Source organism: Corvus cornix, chromosome 19 (genome assembly GCF_000738735.6).
Source record: "Corvus cornix cornix isolate S_Up_H32 chromosome 19, ASM73873v5, whole genome shotgun sequence".
NCBI classification, from domain to species: domain Eukaryota; kingdom Metazoa; phylum Chordata; class Aves; order Passeriformes; family Corvidae; genus Corvus; species Corvus cornix.
In genome coordinates this window covers 8838521-8858790 of record NC_046348.1, presented here as the reverse complement: position 1 = coordinate 8858790, position 20270 = coordinate 8838521, and the positions used below count along the sequence as shown (strand labels likewise).

Sequence of the window (20270 nt, the reverse complement as noted above, 5' to 3'; positions counted from 1 at the left end):
CTGAGATCGGGTCTTTGTGATTGCAAAAAGGAGAAAACGAAACTTTTCTTTTTTTGCCCTGAGTTTTAATTGGATAAAACGGGAACAAAAGTTGTGGAGACGGGGGGAGTTTTAATGCAATAAATGATTAGTGGCTTGTGTGCTAGGAAGAAAAATAATTGAATCCACTGCTTGGCCTGTTTCACAGATGGAAAAGGCACCGGGACAAGCATTTGTCTGCGGCAGCGCCTGTCCCGGGGACGGCAGGAGCCCCTCTCCGAGCTCTCCGCTCCCCGAGTGTAGGGGCAGAGCTGCTGGGAGCAGAACTGGGAAGAGACAAGAGGCTTCAGCTGTGCCCCTCACCTGTCCCTGCCCCGCACAGCCGGGCAGAGCATCCCCTCTGTCCCCGCGGTGGAAAATCGTGGCACAGGGGCTGCTCGGTCTCCCGCTGTCCCGTGACATTAATGGAACGCCAGTGTAAATTTGGGCTCGTGCTCGAGAGTCCTCCGAGCCCGACAGGGTGAGACCTCCTCTGACTGATGTCACCGGGTTTGTCCCCGCTCGGCCCCCGCCTCCGGCACGTGCTGGGGACAGGTTTCAATTATCCCACAAAATGCCTTTACCCCGGTGGCAGCGAAGGGCAGGACCCAGCGGGGTACGAGTCACCAGCGCCGGAGCTGGACCGGGGACGTGGCGGGGACGCTGCCTCCCTGTCCCCTGGCTGCACCCAGGTCCTCCAACTCTGCCCAGGCCAAGCCCATCCTGTCCAGCGGCACTGCTGGACATGCCACATGTCCCCGCTGCCCGTGGGACACGCGGCCATTCCTGGCTGTGCCTGGGCATTGACACTGTCCCATCAATTGCCACCCATCCCTCCCTGGGCTCAGACCTAATTTGAAGCTGTGCATCTGTCAGTGAGTTCCCAGGCTGAAATTTTTGCCTTTCTTGGGAATTTCTGCCACAGGAAATTACACTAAAATACTGACAAAAGGGTCAGGGGCTTGCAGCATTCCCTGTCGCCTCCATCTCCTTCCCTCCATCACATCCCAGGGGATGGGCACAGTGCAGGGATGCTGCTCCCTGGAAGCCCTCCCTCCATGGAAAGCATTCCTGCCGCCTGATCATAAACACTAATGAATAGCAAAACCCTGGTCTAAGTCAAGGAGGAGGCTCTGAATTTTCTTGGGAACTTTGCTGTCTGAAAGGTATCTGAAATATTCCCTAGCACTCAGCCTATCAGAGGGTCAACTATACGGTGAGCAGTCATACAAAGTTAATTTCTAATTTAATACAATGTTAAAAGGTTGTCAGGTTAAAATCTAATCTATAAACGAGACATGAAACGTCTCTTTAAAACTAGTGTTGCGAACCAGTCCTGGCTCAAACCACAGGCTGCTGCTTCTCTTATAGGATATAATTATTTCCCAGTGAATATTTACAATATTATTACAGGACATTAATAAAAGGTGGTGCCACTGCCCATGTGGCAGCTCAGTGCCAGCTGGGCATTAATCCCACTCGCATCCAGCTCCTCTCCCTCCAGACCCTTCTCTGGAGAGGTGGGAAGTGTCAGCTCGTGGGGCCATGGGAAGCAGGACAGGAAGAGAACCAAGTGTATTTTCACTTAAAAAGTGGGGTTGTGGGAGGAGGGACCCCGTGATGTGTTCTGGAGGGATCACAGCATCCCTGCATCCCCCAAGGAGGAGGAGACTCTCCTGGGATGAGCCATAGGTGGCAGGGTGGGAACGATGGACGAGTGCATTCCTTCCTGAGCAATCTGGGGAGAGGACTTTGGCAAGGGTCTGCTGTGGGCTGAAGATTATGAACCATGTTCAGAGCAGCAGCTTCATTCAAGCAGAAAACCAGAGAGAGCACCTGCAGCCCAGGGTGAAGATCTGGCCCTGTACCCTGCTCCCCTTCCCACCTTGCACCCATTCCATGACTCCCAGTGGAAAGACCGGGCACGTCCCACTGCCTCTCCTTCCACCCAGGGTGCCCACACTGCAGCCACCTCTCAAGGTACACTGAATTTTGCTCTTTTTGCTGTCGAAAGGGGAAAGTCCAGCTGTCACATGGGAGTGATGCCATTGTCCTGCCCGGGTGACTGACTGGACTATGAGACTCCTGTTCCTGGTAGTCCACAGTGTCCGTGGGAGCTGGATCGGGGCTGCCCTTGCCAGGCTCAACCAAAAACCACCATGTGTCACCCTGCTGTGGGTCACATGATTAGCTTTGATATCATGTGGGTTTATTTTCCAGGAGGAATCTCACCAGCTCCAAAGGCTTGGATCGGGTGTCTGAGCTCCTCTTTATGCCCCTGAAGCCCAGCAAGGAAGGGTTTTCCAAAAGAAGACCAAGATTTTGATGGGAGCAGGTGACCCCCACCACAGCAAGGGCTGGAGGGGAATGTGAGGTAATGCAATGTAGTACTGGGGCTAAAATGGAGGGAATTGGTGATGTCCTGTCTGAAGCTTCAAGGGATGTGTGGGCTCTTTGCTCCGGCCCTCCACCAGCGAGGACTCTTTCCCTTCCCTTCCCTGGGTTTTCTGGTAAATTCTGCTGCTCTCTGTAATTGCGAAAAGCTGCTGCTGAACATCTGCACAGGCACTGTCCTCTCGGAGCGGCTGCCGGGGCTGTGAGCGCTCCAGTGCTGCTGCCGGCGCTTTGATGTGCGTGTGATTCACGGCTTGGCCGGGGCCGCCCCGCAGATGCTGCCCCTGGGTGGTGCGGGACGGGACGGGACGGGACGGGACGGGACGGGACGGGACGGGACGGGATGGGATGGGATGGGATGGGATGGGGTGGGATGCCATGAGATGAGACAGCACCTGTGCAAACAGCAGCCCCCTGTGCCTCCTCACCAGGGCACACCAGGGTGTGACCTCTCCTGCTTCCACCTGCAGAGCAAAGGACCTGGAGGCATCCAGGGAGCCCAGCTCAGGTGCTTCCCTGCATCCCACCAGCACCTGAAGGGCAGAGGGATGGGGATGCCCACTCACTGGCCACCTTGTTGGAGCAAAGGGGAGGGAGCAGAGCTCCAGGCAGGCAGAGCTGCAGCCGGGGGAGCACAATCTGTGGCCTTAATCCCGCCGTGTCCTGTGTGCTCTCAAATCCCCTTCACTTCAATGAGCGCTTGTAGTGTCAGGCCTGCGCCGGGCGAGACGGCACGCGGGGCTGGCGGGGAGGATTTGCTCAAGAGGCACTGTTTTTAAGGTGAGATTTGAAGGATGGAAGACAGATGGCAACTGGAGAGAACAAATGGATCAAGTGAAGGGTTTGTTTTCAGCGTGGAGGGGAAAACACAGGAGGGAATTACTGCTGGCTACAAAATGGGGGCTATTAATACCTGCAGCAACTCAAGCTTTGCGCTTAGCCCGGTGAGTCGGGACTCTCCCGGGCACCACGGCGGCGGCAGGAGCGTGGTTTTTCCAGGAGAGGTGAATTGATCCCAGCGTCACTTTGAGTGTACCCAGACAAAGCTGGGAGAAGGATTATTAGCCAGCCGGCGGCCCCGCCATTGTCCCCACTATCTTTTCTTCCCTTTCAGCCTCCCTCCCCGTGGCCCAGGTCTCAAAGACCATGTGTCAAGAGATTAGTGACCTACGTGAAGGGCAATTGCTTGCTTTGTGCCGGCAGCCCGGCGTCGGGGCTGTTATTTACTTGTTATTTGGTGCTGTCTCCGTTGAGGTATCCATGGAAAACACGCCCTGGAGAGCAATCTGCCAGCACTGCAGAGCTCGTGTGGGCGAGGAGCTGGAAAAGAGGGGCTTGAGGGTGGCAGGTTTCAGCATGTTGTGTGCCCATGCCAAGACCCCCAAATTCCCCAGGATGGTCAGTGCAAGAGCCCAGCACCTACAGAGAACTGAGGAAAAAGCTGGGCAATGAGAAAATTAAGTGCAATGGAGAGGTGCCCGGGAATGGTGCTGGATGCAGGGCTGAGATGAGGCCTTGCCCCAGAGCAGTTTGAATTTCCAGACTGGTTTCAAGAATTGAAAGATGGGAAGAGCCTGTCCTGCCTGCAAAGGCATGTTCCACCTCTCTGCCTCTGGCAAAGAGTGGCTTGGAGGAGCACTGGGGTTTGGAGGAAATGTAAATAAAGATTATGAGAGCTGGCCCTTCCATGCAGTGCTGGTACACATCAAATTTGTCCATGATGAAACACCCAGGAAAGGGACAGGTGCAATGAAAAGTGTTTTTCCTGCCCAAGACCAGCTCGTGATTTATTCTGGCTGGTTTTATTCTCTCGCCAGTGAAATGCCGTCTCCTATAAACACGAGACAGTGATTTTCTGCAATTCTAAAAGTCAAACCTAGACCAAAACCACAACTCACGTGACGTGGGAGCAGCGGCGTCAGATCCTGCTTTAGATGTGATTCCAGACAAGTTCCCAGATCCCGTCTGAGGCAAACAGGCCAAGATGTGAGACCCTGTCAGCTCTGCCCACACAGGGCCAGCTCACTCATCCTTCCTTTGTTTCTGTAACTCCTGCCAAACTCCTGGCCCCAAACAGGGAGAAAAGGGATTCTGGGGATGCAAGGGGGCCTGGGGACCAGGAGGGCTGAGTGACCCTCGTGGGGCTGGGGGCTACCCTGCACCTTCCCCCTCCCAGAGGCAACAGGAGGGGACTGCATCCACCAGGAACAGTTTGAAAAATAAAACTAAGAAGGGAGAGAAACTGAGATGTCCCCTGTCTTCGAGGATTTTGTTGCCCAGGTACAGGCAGGGTCCCCTCCCAGAGGGCAGCTTTGTGGGGGTGGCGACTGGGGAGGTTGTATCGGGTGTGGAGCCCCCCAGTGATTTTTTTCTCTTTCCCAGAACCGCCAATTCTGTCACTTTTCCCGTGTTCCACCAGGACGTCTCCGGCTGCGGGAGTCAGGCGGCCTCGTCCCGGCCTCTCCGGGTACTGTGCAGCAGAACGAGCCCAAATCCTCGCTGTTAATACGGAGAGGAAGCAGGGCAGGGACCCCAACAGCATCATTTTATCAAATAACGCCGTTTGCTGGAGCTGTTTGATTTAAGAGACGAGCCCCGGCTCGCCCCTCCCGAGACCGGCTTCGCTCGGGGAACGCGGGAGGACCGCGGGACCCCGGTTATCGATGGGCGCCGATAGAGTCTCCGAGGGGGAACCAAGGGACCCGGGAGGGCAGCGACACCGACCCCGGGCTCCCGACAAGGAGCACCCCGACGGAGCGGGGCGGATCTGCGGCTCCGTTTCCCCGCAGGACCGAGCCGCGGTCACGCGTGGCGGCAGGCGGGGGGTGCTCGCCCCCGGCCCCATCCCATGACGGCGATGAGGCGGCGATAATGCCATTAGCCCGGGATTAGGCGCCTGCGCCGGGATGTGACACACTTTCTCAAATGGAAGTTTTTTAAACAGAGGGATTTGCATGATCCCGCACCGCGCCCCTCCATCCCCATCCCCGCACCCGTTCCCATCCCCATCCTCGGTGCCAGCCCGGGTTCCAGGCAGGTCCCCCCGCTCTGGCACGACCCGGACCGGGGCTCCCGTCTCCTTTTAAGGCAGCGGGCTCAGTGCGGGCTCGGCAGCGCGCTCCGACGTGGAGAGCCCCGGGTGCGCGGGGCTGGAGGGGGTCACTCCGCCCCCGCGCAGGGACAGCGCTCCGTAACTAAAAAACATAATAAAATAATTTAAAATTCAATTTAGCGCAGGGCTGAGCAAGCTCACAGCTCCAAGCGGCGCGGAGTAACGGGGGGATGGAGGATGCGTGTGTCTCCTCCCGGCCGGGCCGGGGTCACTCGCCGCCCGCCCTGCCAAACAGGCTGGGAAATGTGTTTATAAATTGTTCAAACTCTGGATAAACTTCAGCGGCGTTTGTGTCTGCGTCTCCCCGCATGTTGTTATTTTCCAGAAATCTGGATTACTGGAAATATTTTCTTTAAAGCTGGAGAGAAATCTAAACAGTCTGAGGGCAGGGGGATCTCAGATGGGGGGGCGGCCCGGGGGCTGCCGCGCTGGCGGGGTTCCGCGGGGTTCCTTGCGCACGGAAGGGGCGCGCAGCTCCGCGGCCGCGCAGCGGGAGGAAAAGGAGGGTGGCGGTGTCAGACCGAGCATCTCTCGGCGGCTGTCGGTAAAAGGGCATCAGCCGGGCCCCCGTGCCCGGTGACCCCTTCCCGTTCCGTCCAGCGGGCACCGGAGCACGGCGGGGGGCAGAGTCGTTTTCCCCGGGATCTCCGGGGATAAGGGGATTTCCACCCCGCCGAAGGGTGTGAGGGGAGATGCGGCGCCCCGGAGAAGGAAAGCGGAGGAGGGGTGTCCTGGGCGCGGGTGGGTGAGATCAAACGAGGACAGTTTCGTCACACGTGGGGTTCTTTTCCTCTCTAAGGTGGAGCGGAGAAGAGGGACCGAGGAAGCTGCTGAGGCTGCGGGCCGCCCCTCGCCTCCTCCCCGCCTGCCCCACGGCCCAGATGAGGCTGCAGGGGCGACCGGGGGACGCACCCCGGGGCTGGAGGGGCAATCGAGTCCCGCGAGGACCCGGTCCCCTTCGGGACGGAGGGAGCTCCCCCACCTCGCACCTGCGGCTTCGCTCGGGGCGTCTCTGACATCCCCAGGTCTGTCTGTCCGGCAGCTCCCGGGGAAGGATCGTGGAGCCCAACCCTGGGGCACCGTTTCTCTCCCTCCTGTTTCCACCCCCGTTCGACTCCCCCAGCTTGGGAAGGTGCGAGCAGCCGGCCCGCCCTTCCCAAGGGCCCGGGGGTCTCCTCTGGCCGTGGCATCACCTCCGGGAATGGGGGGCCCGATGGCTCGCCCTGGGCACAAGAAAACCCCTTTCGCCTGGAGCCCCTTTCGCGGCCGGCGCACCCCGTTGGGGGGGAGCGCTCCCCGGGGCACGGGGCCGCCGCAGCCCGGTGGAGCCGGGAGGAGGGGAAGGCGGAGGCCCGGCTGCTTGTGAGAATTGTTATTTTTCATCAATCACCCGCAATTTGTGTAAGTGCCCCGGACAGGACACCAGCCGTCCTGCTGGCTGGGGTCACGGAGACAACACAGCGATGGAGAAGAGCAAATTGCATTTGCTCACCAGCTCACAGATCCAAATTACGGCCCTCGCATGGCGCGGGGAAGGGAGCGAAAGGTCCATGTGACATGAGGGAAATATGAAGGACTTTGACAGGTCTTAAACGGCCTGGCGCCAAGGCCTAAGTCTACCGGCTAAAAATAGAAAAGGGATGATGAGTGGAGATGGGCAGAGATGAAAGGGGAAGAGCGAGCAGGGCCGCGATGCGGGGCGGGTGGGGGGCGGGGGCGGCCCGACGGGACGATTTCCCCCGGGCTGAACGGGGACGGATCCCAGGGCGGATCCCCGGGACGAATCCACGAGACAAACCGGGTCTCCATACGCCCAGCCTGGGGACCGCTGGCCAGCGCAGAGCCCAGCCCGCGGGCGACCGGGACGGCTCCCAGGAGCCGGGCACGGTGGCCCCGAGCGCTGCAGCGCCCTGGGGCAGGTTGGAAAACCTTCCCTGGAAGGGGACTGCGCGGAAACACTTCTCGTCACCGTTCCTCGGGACGGGAACCGAGTCCGCTGGCTCCTCTCTCCCTGCCCGGTGCTCTGTCACCGACGGGCGATGCGCGGGCACGGCCCGTCCATCGGTGCAGGATCCTGGGTCATGTCTGCGCCTGTCGTGACCGGGGCCGCGAGGGGTAGCAGCGCAGTGGGTACCCCGGTCCCCAACGGTACCCGGTCCCCGCTAGCCCCCATCCCCGCAGCCCCGCCGGCGGCCGTCGCTACGGAAGGTCGGGGAGACGAGGCTTCTCTGGATCGGTTTTATTCTGCAGGCGAGGCCGCTTGCGGCGTTACAGCGGTGCGGGGAGCGCGGGCGGGGTGCCGGTGGGCCGGCAGGACGGGCGACCTTTCCCCTCGGGGACACGGCTGCTCCAGGCCCAGAAGGGCCGGGCCCCGCGTCTCCCCGTGGAGCAGCGGGCGAGGTGTCCGCGGGAGAACCGTGTCCCGGGGTGGGGAGATTCGCCCCGAGAAAATGAAAGGCTCCACTTTTCCTTCGTGAGGGGGGAGAAATTGGAAAAAAAAAATATACAAGCAAGCCCCACTTTTGCCAAAGCTGCCGTCAGCAGTTTTCCACGGCGGCGATGAAGCAAAGTCCAAACGGGGTTTAAATTTCAGTCCCCGTTGCCCGTTCAATGGTCAGCGGGACCCCCCCGGCCCCGCCGCCCCGGGCAGCCTCGGGGGGTGACGTGTGGTGCCCGCCCCGTAGGGCGCGGTGCGAGGCCGGGCGCGGTGCGGGCAGAGGTGAACCTGCCGCGGGACGCGGGCAGGTGGAGATCGGCCCCGAGAAGAGCCCGGGGATGGGGCTCCGCCGGGGGCTGCGAGCGAGGGTCGCTATCAGCAGGATGAACCGGGGCGGAGGAATAAAGAGGAGAAGCGGAGATGGGAAGGGGGCACCCGGGGGTCCCCGCATCCCACCCTGCGCGGGGAGCAGCGACACAGGACCACGAGGGCTCCGAGCTGCTGCGGCCGCGCCTCGCTGCGCATCCGCGGAGCGAGAGGGCCCGGGGGCGGGGGGGACAGGCCGGCGGGCAGAGGAGTGGGCCGGCGGCCACCCCCCCGTCCCGCCTGGTCGTAGCGCAGGCGGCGGGGGCAGGAGCCTTGGAAGGATGGCAGGGCGCTTTTTGAAGATTTGGGGGTAAATATGAAGTGACAAGAGACGGGTCTTTATTGTGAGGGCTCAGCCGCCTGGCGCCAGGGCCCTCTTCAGCCACCGCGGCCCTCAGTTAATCAGCGCAGATCTCCAAACCGGCCTCTCCGAGGGGACACCCACCGCGCCCGCCGCCCCCCCGGGCCCCGGCGCGGCGGGACCGGCCCTAATCCCTCAGCAAACAGCCCCGGAGTGTCCCCCCCTCCTCCTTATCTGCCTCCCCCCGCCCGGGTAAACAGCCCCTCCGGCCGGGCACCGCCGCGCCGGCCCTCGGCCGCGTACCGACGCGCCTCGACGGCGGGGTCTGCGCCTCCGCCGCGGGCGCGGAGCTGCGGGCGGGACCCCCCCGCCCCCGGTCGGGGCGGCTGCCGGCAGGGTGGGGGGCGACGGCTGGGAGCGACTCACCCGCGCTGGAGGTCGCCGCTCGGGGCCTCGCCGCCGCCCGCAACTCTCCGCCGGGCCGCGCTCCCGGCGGCCGCCCCGTCGGCGCTGCGCGGTTGTGCGCGGTTGTGCGCGGAGCGGCGGGCGGGGCGCGCCCCACCGCGATCCGCTCTCCAGGATCTGTCGTAAGGCGGCCGCAGCCGGGCTCCCCCGGCCTCTCCCCCCCTCCCCGGCCTTCCGCCCCCACGGAGACCGGCGGGGGCCTCTGCCGCCGCCCCCCGCCCCCGTGGCTCCGCTCCCCCGCTCCGCCGAGGTGGCTCCGCGCTGGCCCCGCACCGGCGGCGCAGCCGGGGCTGACCCGGTATGCGGAAAGGAGCCGGGGGGTGGGATTTCGAGCACTTTTCACTGTCATTGGTTAATATTTTATTCTGTTGACATGTTTTCTTACTGCCGATGCTTCCGACACCTTCTTCTTCTTTTTTTTTTTTTTTTCCCTCCCTTTTTTTTCCTTCCCTTCTTCCCTTCCTCCCTCCCTCCGCGCCCCCCGCCCCCCCGCGCCCGGAGCTTGGCCGGAGCTGTCAAAACCCCGCCTATGCAGATCCACAATTGGTCTGAAACGCGTAAAATCAGCAATCAAGGGGGCTTGGCTCATTAGCGAGCGGATCAGAGCAGGAAGGACATGTGAGATAGTCACAGTTTTACAGAGATCAGGACAAGATCTCACCGTTCCCACTCGGCTCCTTTGGCCATGAGCAGCCCGAGCCCCAGCGCCGAGCGCGGAGCGCGGAGCCGGGCCGGCCCCGCCGGGGCGCAGCCCGGGCCCGCGGGGGTGTGAGGGCAGCGCGGCCGCCCCTGCCCCGCCGCGCCCCGCGCAGCCCCGCGCAGCCCCGACCCGGCTTTTGTTTCTATTTTAGTGTCGGGAAGGACTTTCCTGGGAGGGCTCGTTCCCTCGCTCGCTCTCCCTCGCTGCAACAACAACAACAACAAAAAATAAGGACCTACTGTCTCCCCTCCGCAGACCGGGAGTCCCTGGAGCCGGGAACTGCCTCGCTTTTCCTTTTTTTTTTCCTTCTTATTTTTTTTCTTTTTGTTTTTTTCTTTTTCCCGAATCTAGATCGGCTGATTTTCGCCTCTTTTTTTATGCTTTTTTTTTTTTTTTTTTTTTTTTTTTGGAGAGTGTGTGCGTGTGTGTTGCTGATTTTCCTTCCTCTTCCAGAGACTCGAGCGAGTTCGCTGGGCAGGAGAGGGGAAAAAAAAAAAAAAACAACAAATACACACACACGCATTTTTGTAAAGGGAATCCCTCTTTTTCTCCTGGATTTGTGGATGCACCGATGAGAGATCCAGCCTTCCCAGGGACTGCCATGGCTTACCACCCCTTCCACGCACCCCGGCCGGCTGACTTCCCCATGTCCGCTTTCCTCGCAGCCGCCCAGCCGTCCTTTTTCCCGGCTCTGGCTCTGCCTCCGGCGGCGCTGGCGAAGCCCATGCCGGACCCGGGGCTGGCCGGGGCGGCCGAGGCCGGGCTGCACGTCTCGGCCCTGGGACACCACCACCAAGCCGCCCATCTGCGCTCGCTCAAAAGCCTGGAGCCCGAGGAGGAGGTCGAGGACGACCCCAAAGTAACGCTGGAAGCCAAAGAGCTTTGGGACCAGTTTCACAAGCTGGGCACCGAGATGGTGATCACCAAGTCTGGGAGGTAAGAGCCGGCCCCGCACAGCCCCGCGCAGCCCCCCCAGCCCGCCCCGCACCTGCGCGCCGCGCAGCGCCCTCGCCCCTCACTCCATCCCGCTTCCCATCCGTCCCCATGAATTAACGCGGGGAGTTTCGATCCCTGGAGTTTTTCGGAGGTGTTTCACCCCTTCTCCGAGCTTTCCCGTCACCGCTCCCACCCCCCACCCCCCCCCCCCCCCCATTATTACTTTTCCGAACGCGATCCCGAATTTAAATTCTTGCACGATAATTGAGCGCTCGGAATCCCCCGCTCCCGTTGTTTCCGCCGCTTCCTTCCCTTCTGCCAAACTTTCCCCACGTCCGGGGTCGTCCCCGGCCCTGCCCGTGGCCCCGGGCCCGGGGGAGGCAGCCGAGGGTGCTGAGCAAGCGGGTCGGCGAAGGGCAGAGAAATAGGGGAAAACAAGGATATGTTTTCGCCCCTTATTTCCCGAAATGGGAATTTTGAGCTTTTTCCTTGCTTTCTGCCACGGTGTGGGCAGCACCGTGGGATGAGAAGAGGGGGCACGTGAGGAAGGCTGGCAGTCCTCAGCGAACTAAACTAAAAGATGGTGGTTTGGGAGCAGCAGCCTGGGCCGGGCGGTGCCGGGGGCTCGGTGGGGCCGGGGCCGGGCGGTGCCGGGGGCTCGGTGCGGCCGCAGCCGTCAGGGGTCGGCGGCGGGCGGGGGCAGCCCTGTAGCACTCTGGGTCTCTCCGCAGGAGGATGTTCCCCCCGTTCAAGGTGCGGGTGAGCGGCCTGGACAAGAAGGCCAAGTACATTTTGCTGATGGATATAGTGGCGGCCGACGATTGCCGGTACAAGTTCCACAACTCCCGCTGGATGGTGGCTGGAAAGGCCGACCCGGAGATGCCCAAACGCATGTACATCCACCCCGACAGCCCGGCCACGGGGGAGCAGTGGATGGCCAAACCTGTTGCCTTTCACAAGCTCAAGCTCACCAACAACATCTCGGATAAGCATGGCTTTGTAAGTGCGGCTGCGGGGCAGAGCGGAGCCCCCTGGGCAGGGATCACCGGGCAGGGACCCCGGGCAGGCGCGGGGTTTGCCCGGTGCGGGGTTTGCCCGGTGCGGAGGCTGCCCGTGATCTCCCCGGGGGAACCGCGGGGCCTCAGAGCCTCCTTCAGCTGGGCCGGGCTGGGCGGCGGGGCCTGGCCGGGCCTTGCGGTGGCCTGGCTGTCCCTCAGCCCCCAGCCCCTGGTCCTGCCCGGCACCGAGGGGCAGCTCCCGTTTTCCGGGGGAAAAAGGAGGGTTGGGCTGCCTCGGGCCTCGGGCTTCCCTTGGCTCCCGCATCCCCGGCCTCCACGGCCGGTCCTGCTGCTTCTTCCCAGCCTGCGAGGCTCCGTGGGGAGAGGAATTTAGGGAGGTGGATGTGCGGAGCCGAGGCCGTGCGGGGGCTGCAGCCGGGGAAGCCCCGACGGGGCGGCGGGCGGACAGGGGCTGTCGCTGCCACCGGGGCCGAGCCGAGCCGGGCCGAGCCGGGGGGAGCGGAGCCGGGGCCGGCGGCACCTGCGCTGGGTTTCCGCAGCCGGGAGAAGGGTTGGAGTCGTTGGCAGCCGAACCATCTGCCTCTGAAAGCCCCTATTTATTTCCCTGTTGATGATATCTGCATCACCTAAAGGTGGCAAAACAAAACCAAAAAAATAAGCCAAAAATCTACTAACAAAAAGCCCCAAAAAAACAACAAAAAACCCCCCCACCACCCAACCAACCAAAAAAAAAAAAATACTAAGAAAGGAAGAATAGAGAGGGAGAGAGAAAAGAAAGACAGCGAAGAGTGTTGGGCATTTGCAGAGACCCGCAGAAAGCAGGGTCAGAACGGGAGGGGAGCGCGATCCTGCGGGAATGCACGGAGGGGGAAATCCCAGCGCCCCAGCCAGCTCTCCTTCCTCTGAGCAAGCATTTAGGGCGATAAAGGGAAAGTTCATCGTGCCGCGCTGCTGATACGGTAATTAGCGGGGAGCCGGGGCCGGCGGAGCCCGGGGCAGCCGCGCTGCGGGGGCTGCGGGACCCCGCTCGGGTGGGGAGCGCGGAGCAGCTCCGCGACTCCCGGAGAACTTTCTCCTCTCTTTTTATTTTTTTCCCCTCTCTATTTTTTCCACTCTCTCTTTTTTTTTTTTTTTTTTTAAATTTTTTTCTCTCTCGCTTTTATTTTTTTCTCTTAAGGCAGGAAACAGCGTCTTTGTTAAATAATACATTGCGGGGTTATTTATAGCCAGCAAGGTAAATCGATAGAGAAGGAGTCTAAAAAATACCTCTTTTTTTGTACTGGTGAAAAACTAGTTTGGTTCAGTGCTTTTAACGGTTTGCCTCCTTCAATTAAAGATTTCTGGTATCTGTCGTTGTCCAAAATCCGGACTGTGTTAAATCTGGGAGACGAGGGTTTAGCCAGTGCCCATCTGGTCAGAGAGGGATGATTATTTTTTTTTAAAGGAATTCAGATTTGCACGCCTGAATGAGACTTTTTGCACCATTTTCATGATAAATCCCGTCTAGATTATATCAATAGAACAGCGATCCGACAGTTCATCAGCAGGTGATTATTGCTTGGGTTAAAAAAAAAGGGGGGGGATTTTTTTTATTACCTTCTAAACCGAAATGAAGTGATAATTATTTTGCCATTTGGCCGACGTTATTTGACAATAATTACTCAAGCTTTCGCCGTTCCTCTACGAATTCTGGGCAGTGAATTCTACATTTCAATCCGACCACAGCAGGTTGGGGAATTATTTCAACGTTATCGAGCAGGAAAACAGGCAGCGAGGGGCAAGGGGTCGAAGCGGCCCCAGGGGCGCGGCTTGGGGTGTTCAGCCGCTTCCAAAAATCCTCAGCCAAATCGCGGGGAATTCGGGTTTTATAAAAAAAAAAACCAACAAACCAAACTCAAAAAATAAAACGAGAGGGTAGAGAACGGCTTTGAGTGTTGGCGAGGCTTTCAGACACCTGGTTGGAAAAAAAAAAAAAAAAGGCTGTTTCTTCTGCAACGTTGCTCCGAGACATAAATTTGCTATGGCTCGTGGTGAAACGCTCCTTTCAGGTCGCAGGCTCTGGTTGGGGCTGGCACCGTCTCCTGCCGCCCCCGACACTAACCCAGAGCCTTTTAACATTATTTTTTTTGTGGTGGTGAGGGATAGTAATTTATTTTTAAGGACGGAAATATGAAAAGCGGTGAGAAACTTGTCAAAAAGTCGCCTCGCGTTTGCAGGGCTGTAATAAAACAGGGAGATCCCTTTTGCTGCTTTATTGCCATGCTTAACACCCGCAAAGATGCTGTTGTGCCTGCGTTCCCTGACCTCCTTCTTTGGGGACAGATCCTGCAATGGCATCAACAACAGAAAAAAGAAATCCTCCTCTCTGGCATCTGCCAGTGAATTTGTGGGGTGCACTTTTTTTGGTTGTTTTCGGGAGAAAAGGGGTTTTTTTAGGGAGGGAGCTGGATGCGTGTGTCCCACAGAGTGTGGGGCTGATGGCAGCCGCGGGCTGTGCTCTCTCGCCCACCCAGACCATCCTGAATTCCATGCACAAGTACCAGCCCAGGTTCCACATAGTCCGGGCCAACGACATCCTCAAGCTGCCCTACAGCACCTTCCGCACCTACGTGTTCCCCGAGACCGACTTCATCGCCGTCACTGCCTACCAGAATGACAAGGTATGGCCAGGCAGCCCCTGTGCCTCTCCCTGCCCTCTCACTGTCCCTGTCCCATCACCCCTGTTCCATCCCCTACCCAGGATCAGGGTATTTTTGTGTGTGTGCATGTTCGTGAGGATATTTCAGGGCAGAGCGGCCAAAAGGCAGCAACAGGAGAAAGGTTAAACCTCAAGCCCTCAGAGTAGGATGCACCCTCGTACTGCTTGTATGATTATTGCTATTTTTAGTATTAATATCAATGCTATTGTCAGTATTTCTATTATTACTATTAATAATTCCCTCATGGAGTTTGTTGCACCTTTCTGGGCTGTGGAAGTCTTTGCTGCAGGCCCAGGCTGTGGAGAGCAGCACCAGGCCTGGGCAGCCTCACCGAGAAGGTGCCCAGGGCTCTGGAGGAGCCAAAAAATAGAGCCAGATAAGCTAATTTTAGTTGCTTTCGTGATTTAGCAAGTGTCACCCTGTGAGCAGGCAGAGCCAGGAGAGCACGATGGGGAGCAGAGAGCCTCTGCCATCCCCTTCCAAGAGTAGTGTGTGTGTTTTAACCCAAAAGGTGACCCCCACCTCCACCCCTGGCTGCTGATGCTAATTGACAGCTCTGTCTGAGGGTCCTGGTGGGCTTGTTTCCCTCGTAAAGTTTATGGCGAAGAGTCACAATCGATTAAAGAGCACTTTGTCTGCTCGCCCGCCGCAAGCTGCGCGGGGTGGCCGCCGGCCGTGGGCCCCGTCGGGCGGGGGATGCTCGGGCCGGGGGATGCTCGGGCCGGGGGTCGCGGCGGGGGCCGGGCAGCCGGGCCTTTTCCAGCACCCCTCTCGGGGCCGTGTTTCAGAGCCATGCATTATTGAGCGCCCTGATGTCGCCGGCCCCAGCAGCCCGTGGCAGGGAGGGATAAGAATAGCTTTTAACCAGCGCCGCGCAGCTCAGTCGCCATCTTCCCTCCGGGGGGCCGTGAAAAATAACTTCCTATCATTAAGACGCTATTAATAATTCAAGCCCAAACCTCAGCATCATTTTTAATAAAGCATGCGGTGTGTTAACGCGGGTTCCGCAGCCTGCGCCGCGCACCCCGGGCTCCCCGACGGCTGCTGGGGAGAGCGGCCAGGGCTTCACGCCGTCCTCTCTCTCCTTCTCCGCCCTCACAGATTACCCAGCTGAAAATCGATAACAACCCCTTCGCCAAGGGCTTTCGGGACACGGGCAATGGCCGGCGGGAGAAGAGGTAAGGGGTGCGCCTGTTCCCCCGGCTCCGTGCCCGCGGGGGGACGGCCGGTGCCCGAACGCTGCCTCTCGCCCGCAGGAAGCAGCTGTCCCTGCCGTCCCTGCGGATGTACGAGGAGCCCTGCAAGCCCGACCGTGACGGCGGCGAGTCAGACGCCTCCTCCTGCGAGCCCTCGGCCGTGCGCGATGCCCTCCACTCGCCCGTGGGTGCCCTCCCCAGCCCCCTGCGCCTCAAGGGCAGCGGCAGAGGTAACGCAGGAGTCGCGGTCCCCAAATGTCCCCAGATGTCCCCAGACAGTCGCGGTTCTGCTCCCTCAGGGCTGCTGCGTGCTGATTTCCTGGGGGCACTGAGGCAAAACAGCGGGGAAAATAAAGACGGGGATGCGCGCAGGGAAGCACAAGGGTTGAAAGGACAAAAACAGCAAACGCAAATGGCATTCACGAGTTGAAATATTTTTCTCTTTATATATTTTATCTTGAATATATATTTGATCCTCTATACACCTGACATCTTGTATTTATATGATACAAGAAGAAATGGCAAAGCAGCCCATGTGCTTGCCACGTTAGCCCGGCTCCTCACCGGTGCGTGCCCTGCCTTCCATGGGAATCTCACACTTCCCCAAAAAAAAGAGAAAAAACAGAAAAGAAAAGAAAAAATTAATGCATTTGAAAGAGGAAAAAATGTTGTAACTCCAGTGCTTCAAGCTGGTAAATGAAAATAAACCAGCAGCTCCTACATTGCAGTTGTTCGATGCTGGGTTTTGTCTTGCCGCACTATCAATCTGCTCTTTAAACTTTTCACCAACTTGATTCCCTGCAAACCTTTATCAAAACTGCAACCCCCCACCCCGAGCTGGAGGCAGGGTTTATTACACCCCTCTCCACTTTCAAAGGCTTCCCCGAATATTTGCCCCAGCCTGCAGAGCTTCACCTCACCCACACCAAAAGGCTTTTCTCGTTTAGTGCAGCCGTTCCAGCAGGGGCTCGGCTCCCCTCACCCTTGCCAGCCCCTCGCCTCGTATCCCCCTTCCTCCTCTGAGAGCTCAATGGGGTTTTTTAAATTGAAGCCCCTTTTTGGGAAGTCTGTACCATACTCCCTGCTTTAAAACTGCCTCTTTAACCTGTCTCAACCTGCACATTTGGAATAAATCCACGGCGCATTGGTGATCAGCTCCACGTAATTAAATATACGCAGGACCATTTCCTCCCGCGCTGTCCGCTGCCTGCTCTCCTCATCCCCGCTCTGCAGCCCGCTTGGAGTTTGCAGCTAACAAGAGCCATGCTGTAATAGATTCTGGTTCTCCATCAAGCATGTTTTTCCTGTTTAGCACAGCCACAGGACTTGCTGTTGTTAATCCCCTTTCCCCAGAGCGACCATAGCATGAGGGCCCATTTCTGCCCCCAAAATGAGTCTCTCCCATTAATAACAATACAGCTTCGCCATCACAACCTCTCCCTGACACCAGGGCTCTTGCAAGTGACCCCTTCCTCACCTCCCCTGGGTGCTTCTGCTCTGACCCTCTGCCCCTCCATCCCCTTGCAGAGGAGAAGCCAGGGGCTGACAGCGACGCGGAGGTGGAGAAGGCGCCTGAGGAGCGGCCGGTGGCAGCAGCCAGCCCCAGCGGGGAGGACGGGACGCCCCGTGGCAGCCCCCGGTGCCTGGAGGAACGAAGCAAGGAGAGGCACAGCCCAGAGAAAGCCAAGGATGGTGCATCCCCCCGGGAGGGTCCTGGCGAGGGCCTGTTCGGCACACGGAGTCTGGAGAAGGACAAGGTGGAAGGACGGAGGAAAGAGACGGACCCGGGCAAGAAGGACACGGAGGGCGGCGGGCTGGGCAAGGAGGCCTTCGCCCCGCTGATGGTGCACACGGACAGTCCCCCGCACCTGAGTGCCGGGCACCTGCAGAGCCTGGCTCTCTCCGGCCTCCACGGGCAGCAGTTCTTCAGCCCGCTGGGCGCTGGGCAGCCCCTCTTCATCCACCCGGGACAGTTCGCCATGGCCCCCGGCGCCTTCTCTGCCATGGGCATGGGACACTTGCTGGCCTCTGTGACCGGTGGGGGCAGCCTGGAGAATGGAGCCCTCTCGTCCGCCCCGGGCGCGGCAGGGACGGCCACCCCCTTCCCTTTCCACCTTTCCCAGCATATGTTGGCCTCTCAGGTAAGGCCCTGCTCCTGCCCCGCATCCCTGTCCCTATCCCTGCTGCCCAGTTGGGCCCTGGAATCTCCGTGTCTTCCCAAAAAGCTCCCTGAGTGAGCGGAGCACTTTGGGGATGCAGCTCAGGCCTGGCCAGTGTCACCCCCAGTGTGGAGGCATGCAGGGTGGCCCCATTGCAGGGAAGGAGCTGTTGGTGTCCTCAGCCTCCCCCAGGCCCTCTGCAGCCCATGGGGACAAGGGAGTGACACACCCCTGACATGTTATCAGATGTGGCACAGGCAGAACGTGGGGGACATTTTGAAGGTGGCTTCAGGGTTGATTTGAGGAGGAATCTTGATTATTTTGCAGCTGCTATGGCTCCTCCACAGTCAAGGGCAGAGTCAGGAGCTGTGGCCCTGCCTGACCTGGCTGTCCCCATCCAGCAGCTCCCTGTCTTCCTGTCAGCTCTGAAACAGCTCCCACAATGCCTGTGCTGGTGTTGCCTTTCCCATCCCCTCTGATGAAATACATAAAGATGTCTTTGAACTCCCCTAATTTATCGATTCTGCTTAACAATGTGTTTTAATGTGGTTAAGGGGCTGTGATGCTGCACAGGCAAGGACATGCAGCGTGCAGGGAGGGGACAGGGTATATCTCAGAGAGGGGTTTGTGCTCGGTGTCACCAGCCTGGGTCGGGATGGGGTGGATGGGGCTCTACCACCTCCCTCAGCCTGTTACACGTGGACATCCCCACACTCTGTTTTTAGGATGACACTGGCTGTTCCAGATTTGCCTTGCCTTTCTTGAGGAAACATAGCTGGGAGGGCAGGCAGGAGGGGGGATGCAGCAAAGCGCCAGCACAGCTCTGACCCCTCTTTCTCTCTCCACAGGGAATCCCGATGCCCACCTTCGGCGGACTCTTCCCCTACCCCTACACCTACATGGCAGCAGCCGCAGCGGCCGCCTCGGCCATGCCGGCCACCAGCGCGGCCGCCGCTGGGCCGCTGTCCCGCAACCCTTTCCTGGGCAGCAGCCGGCCCCGCCTGCGCTTCAGCCCCTACCAGCTCCCGGTCACCATCCCGCCCAGCACCAACCTGCTGACCACCGGCCTGCCCACCAGCCTCAATCCCAGCTCCGAGGGCTCCAAGGCCGGCAGCAGCCGGGAATCCAGTCCCCTGCCCGAGGTGCCCCTGCACAAGGGGGGCAGCCAGCGCCCCACTGCCTCCCCCAAAGGCTCCCTGAAGGAGTCCCTCAATGAACTGCAGAACATCCAGAGACTGGTGAGCGGGCTGGAGAGCCAGCGGGAGCTGTCACCCGGCAGGGAGTCGCCAAAGTGACCGGCGGGGTGGGCAGCGAGCCCTCCCGGCAGGGCGAGAAGCACTGGTATTTTGTACAGCACAGTATAAATATTTATTGTGGAGCGAGGGGTGGGAGCAGACAGGGAGCAGGGTGCTGGAGCAGAGGGACGAACCTCACAGACCAAGCGGACCCACCACCCCAGAGGAGCCAGGAGGCAGCAGCTGGAGCGCAGGGCTTGCCCACCCCTTCGTCTGTGGGGCTGGGAGCGGCTCCCCCCACTCCACCGAGGCCCTGGAGCCCCCAGGACCCCTTCAATTCCCCGCTTCGGGTACTGGGCAGCTCGGAGGAGGGTGATGAGCTGGTGCTGAGACACCTGATGGACGGGGCAGCCCCAGCCCCTGCCTCGGTGGGGGGGTGAGAGGGGCCAAACCCTCATCTGTGCAAGGGGAGGGGGAAGGGAAAAGTAATTAAAAAAGAAAAAAAAAAAAAAGAGATAAGAAACAGAAGATGGAAACCAAACCGCCTCGGCAGCCACCGCCGCGCAGGGCGGGCACGGCGAGGGGAGCCTCGTGGGTACCTGGGCAGATATTTATGAAATAAATGGTAATTTGTGTAAATAAGCTATAAGGATCCCAGAATATGCAAATTGGTATTAATTTATTCAGAGTTGTACATTGGTGTGTACATAATATTTAGAGTTTAACTCCTTGCATTTAAGTTTTTTCTTTTTTTTTTTTCATTTTACATGAACATATATATTGTAAATGAAAACTATTTAGCTCTTTGTGATTGAAGGAGATATCGGTTTCTCTGTGTTTTAAAATATTGTTTATCCCGCCTGTTCTCTAGGACAATCATGTGCCACTGATAAAACAATTTTTGGAGTCATTAAAACTAAGATTTCAATCCTTTAACGGACTTTTGCAAGAAAAAAAATAAACTAACGAATCCAAAATGTAACTAAAATATTGCTACAGTGCGGGGTATAGAAAATGCAGGAATAAACCTCAGGTTTTTATTTTTCACTCCAGAACAAAAAAAAAAAAGTATAATAAATTTAAATATCACAGGACTGTGCTCTATATTTGTTTTAAAATAAAAAGATACATGATTTGCAACGTGCTGGTTACTCGGGTATCTGTCTGTTCAGTTTTGATGAATTCTCACATCTTTCAATAAAAAAAAAAATCTACTCGGAGAAGTCCTGCCGG

At 58.7% G+C, this 20270-nt stretch overlaps 1 protein-coding gene across 1 annotated transcript; it reads left to right on the top strand.

Annotated features, from left to right (window-relative positions):
- Positions 1-10271: 10271 nt before the first annotated feature.
- Positions 10272-20260, top strand: TBX2 (T-box transcription factor 2). Its single transcript, XM_039563082.1, has 7 exons — positions 10272-10729; positions 11461-11728; positions 14262-14408; positions 15549-15625; positions 15704-15873; positions 17171-17784; positions 18651-20260. Exons 1-7 carry the CDS (start codon positions 10365-10367, stop codon positions 19095-19097), a joined length of 2088 nt encoding a protein of 695 aa, XP_039419016.1. The 5' UTR covers positions 10272-10364; the 3' UTR covers positions 19098-20260.
- The last annotated feature ends 10 nt before the right edge of the window (positions 20261-20270 follow it).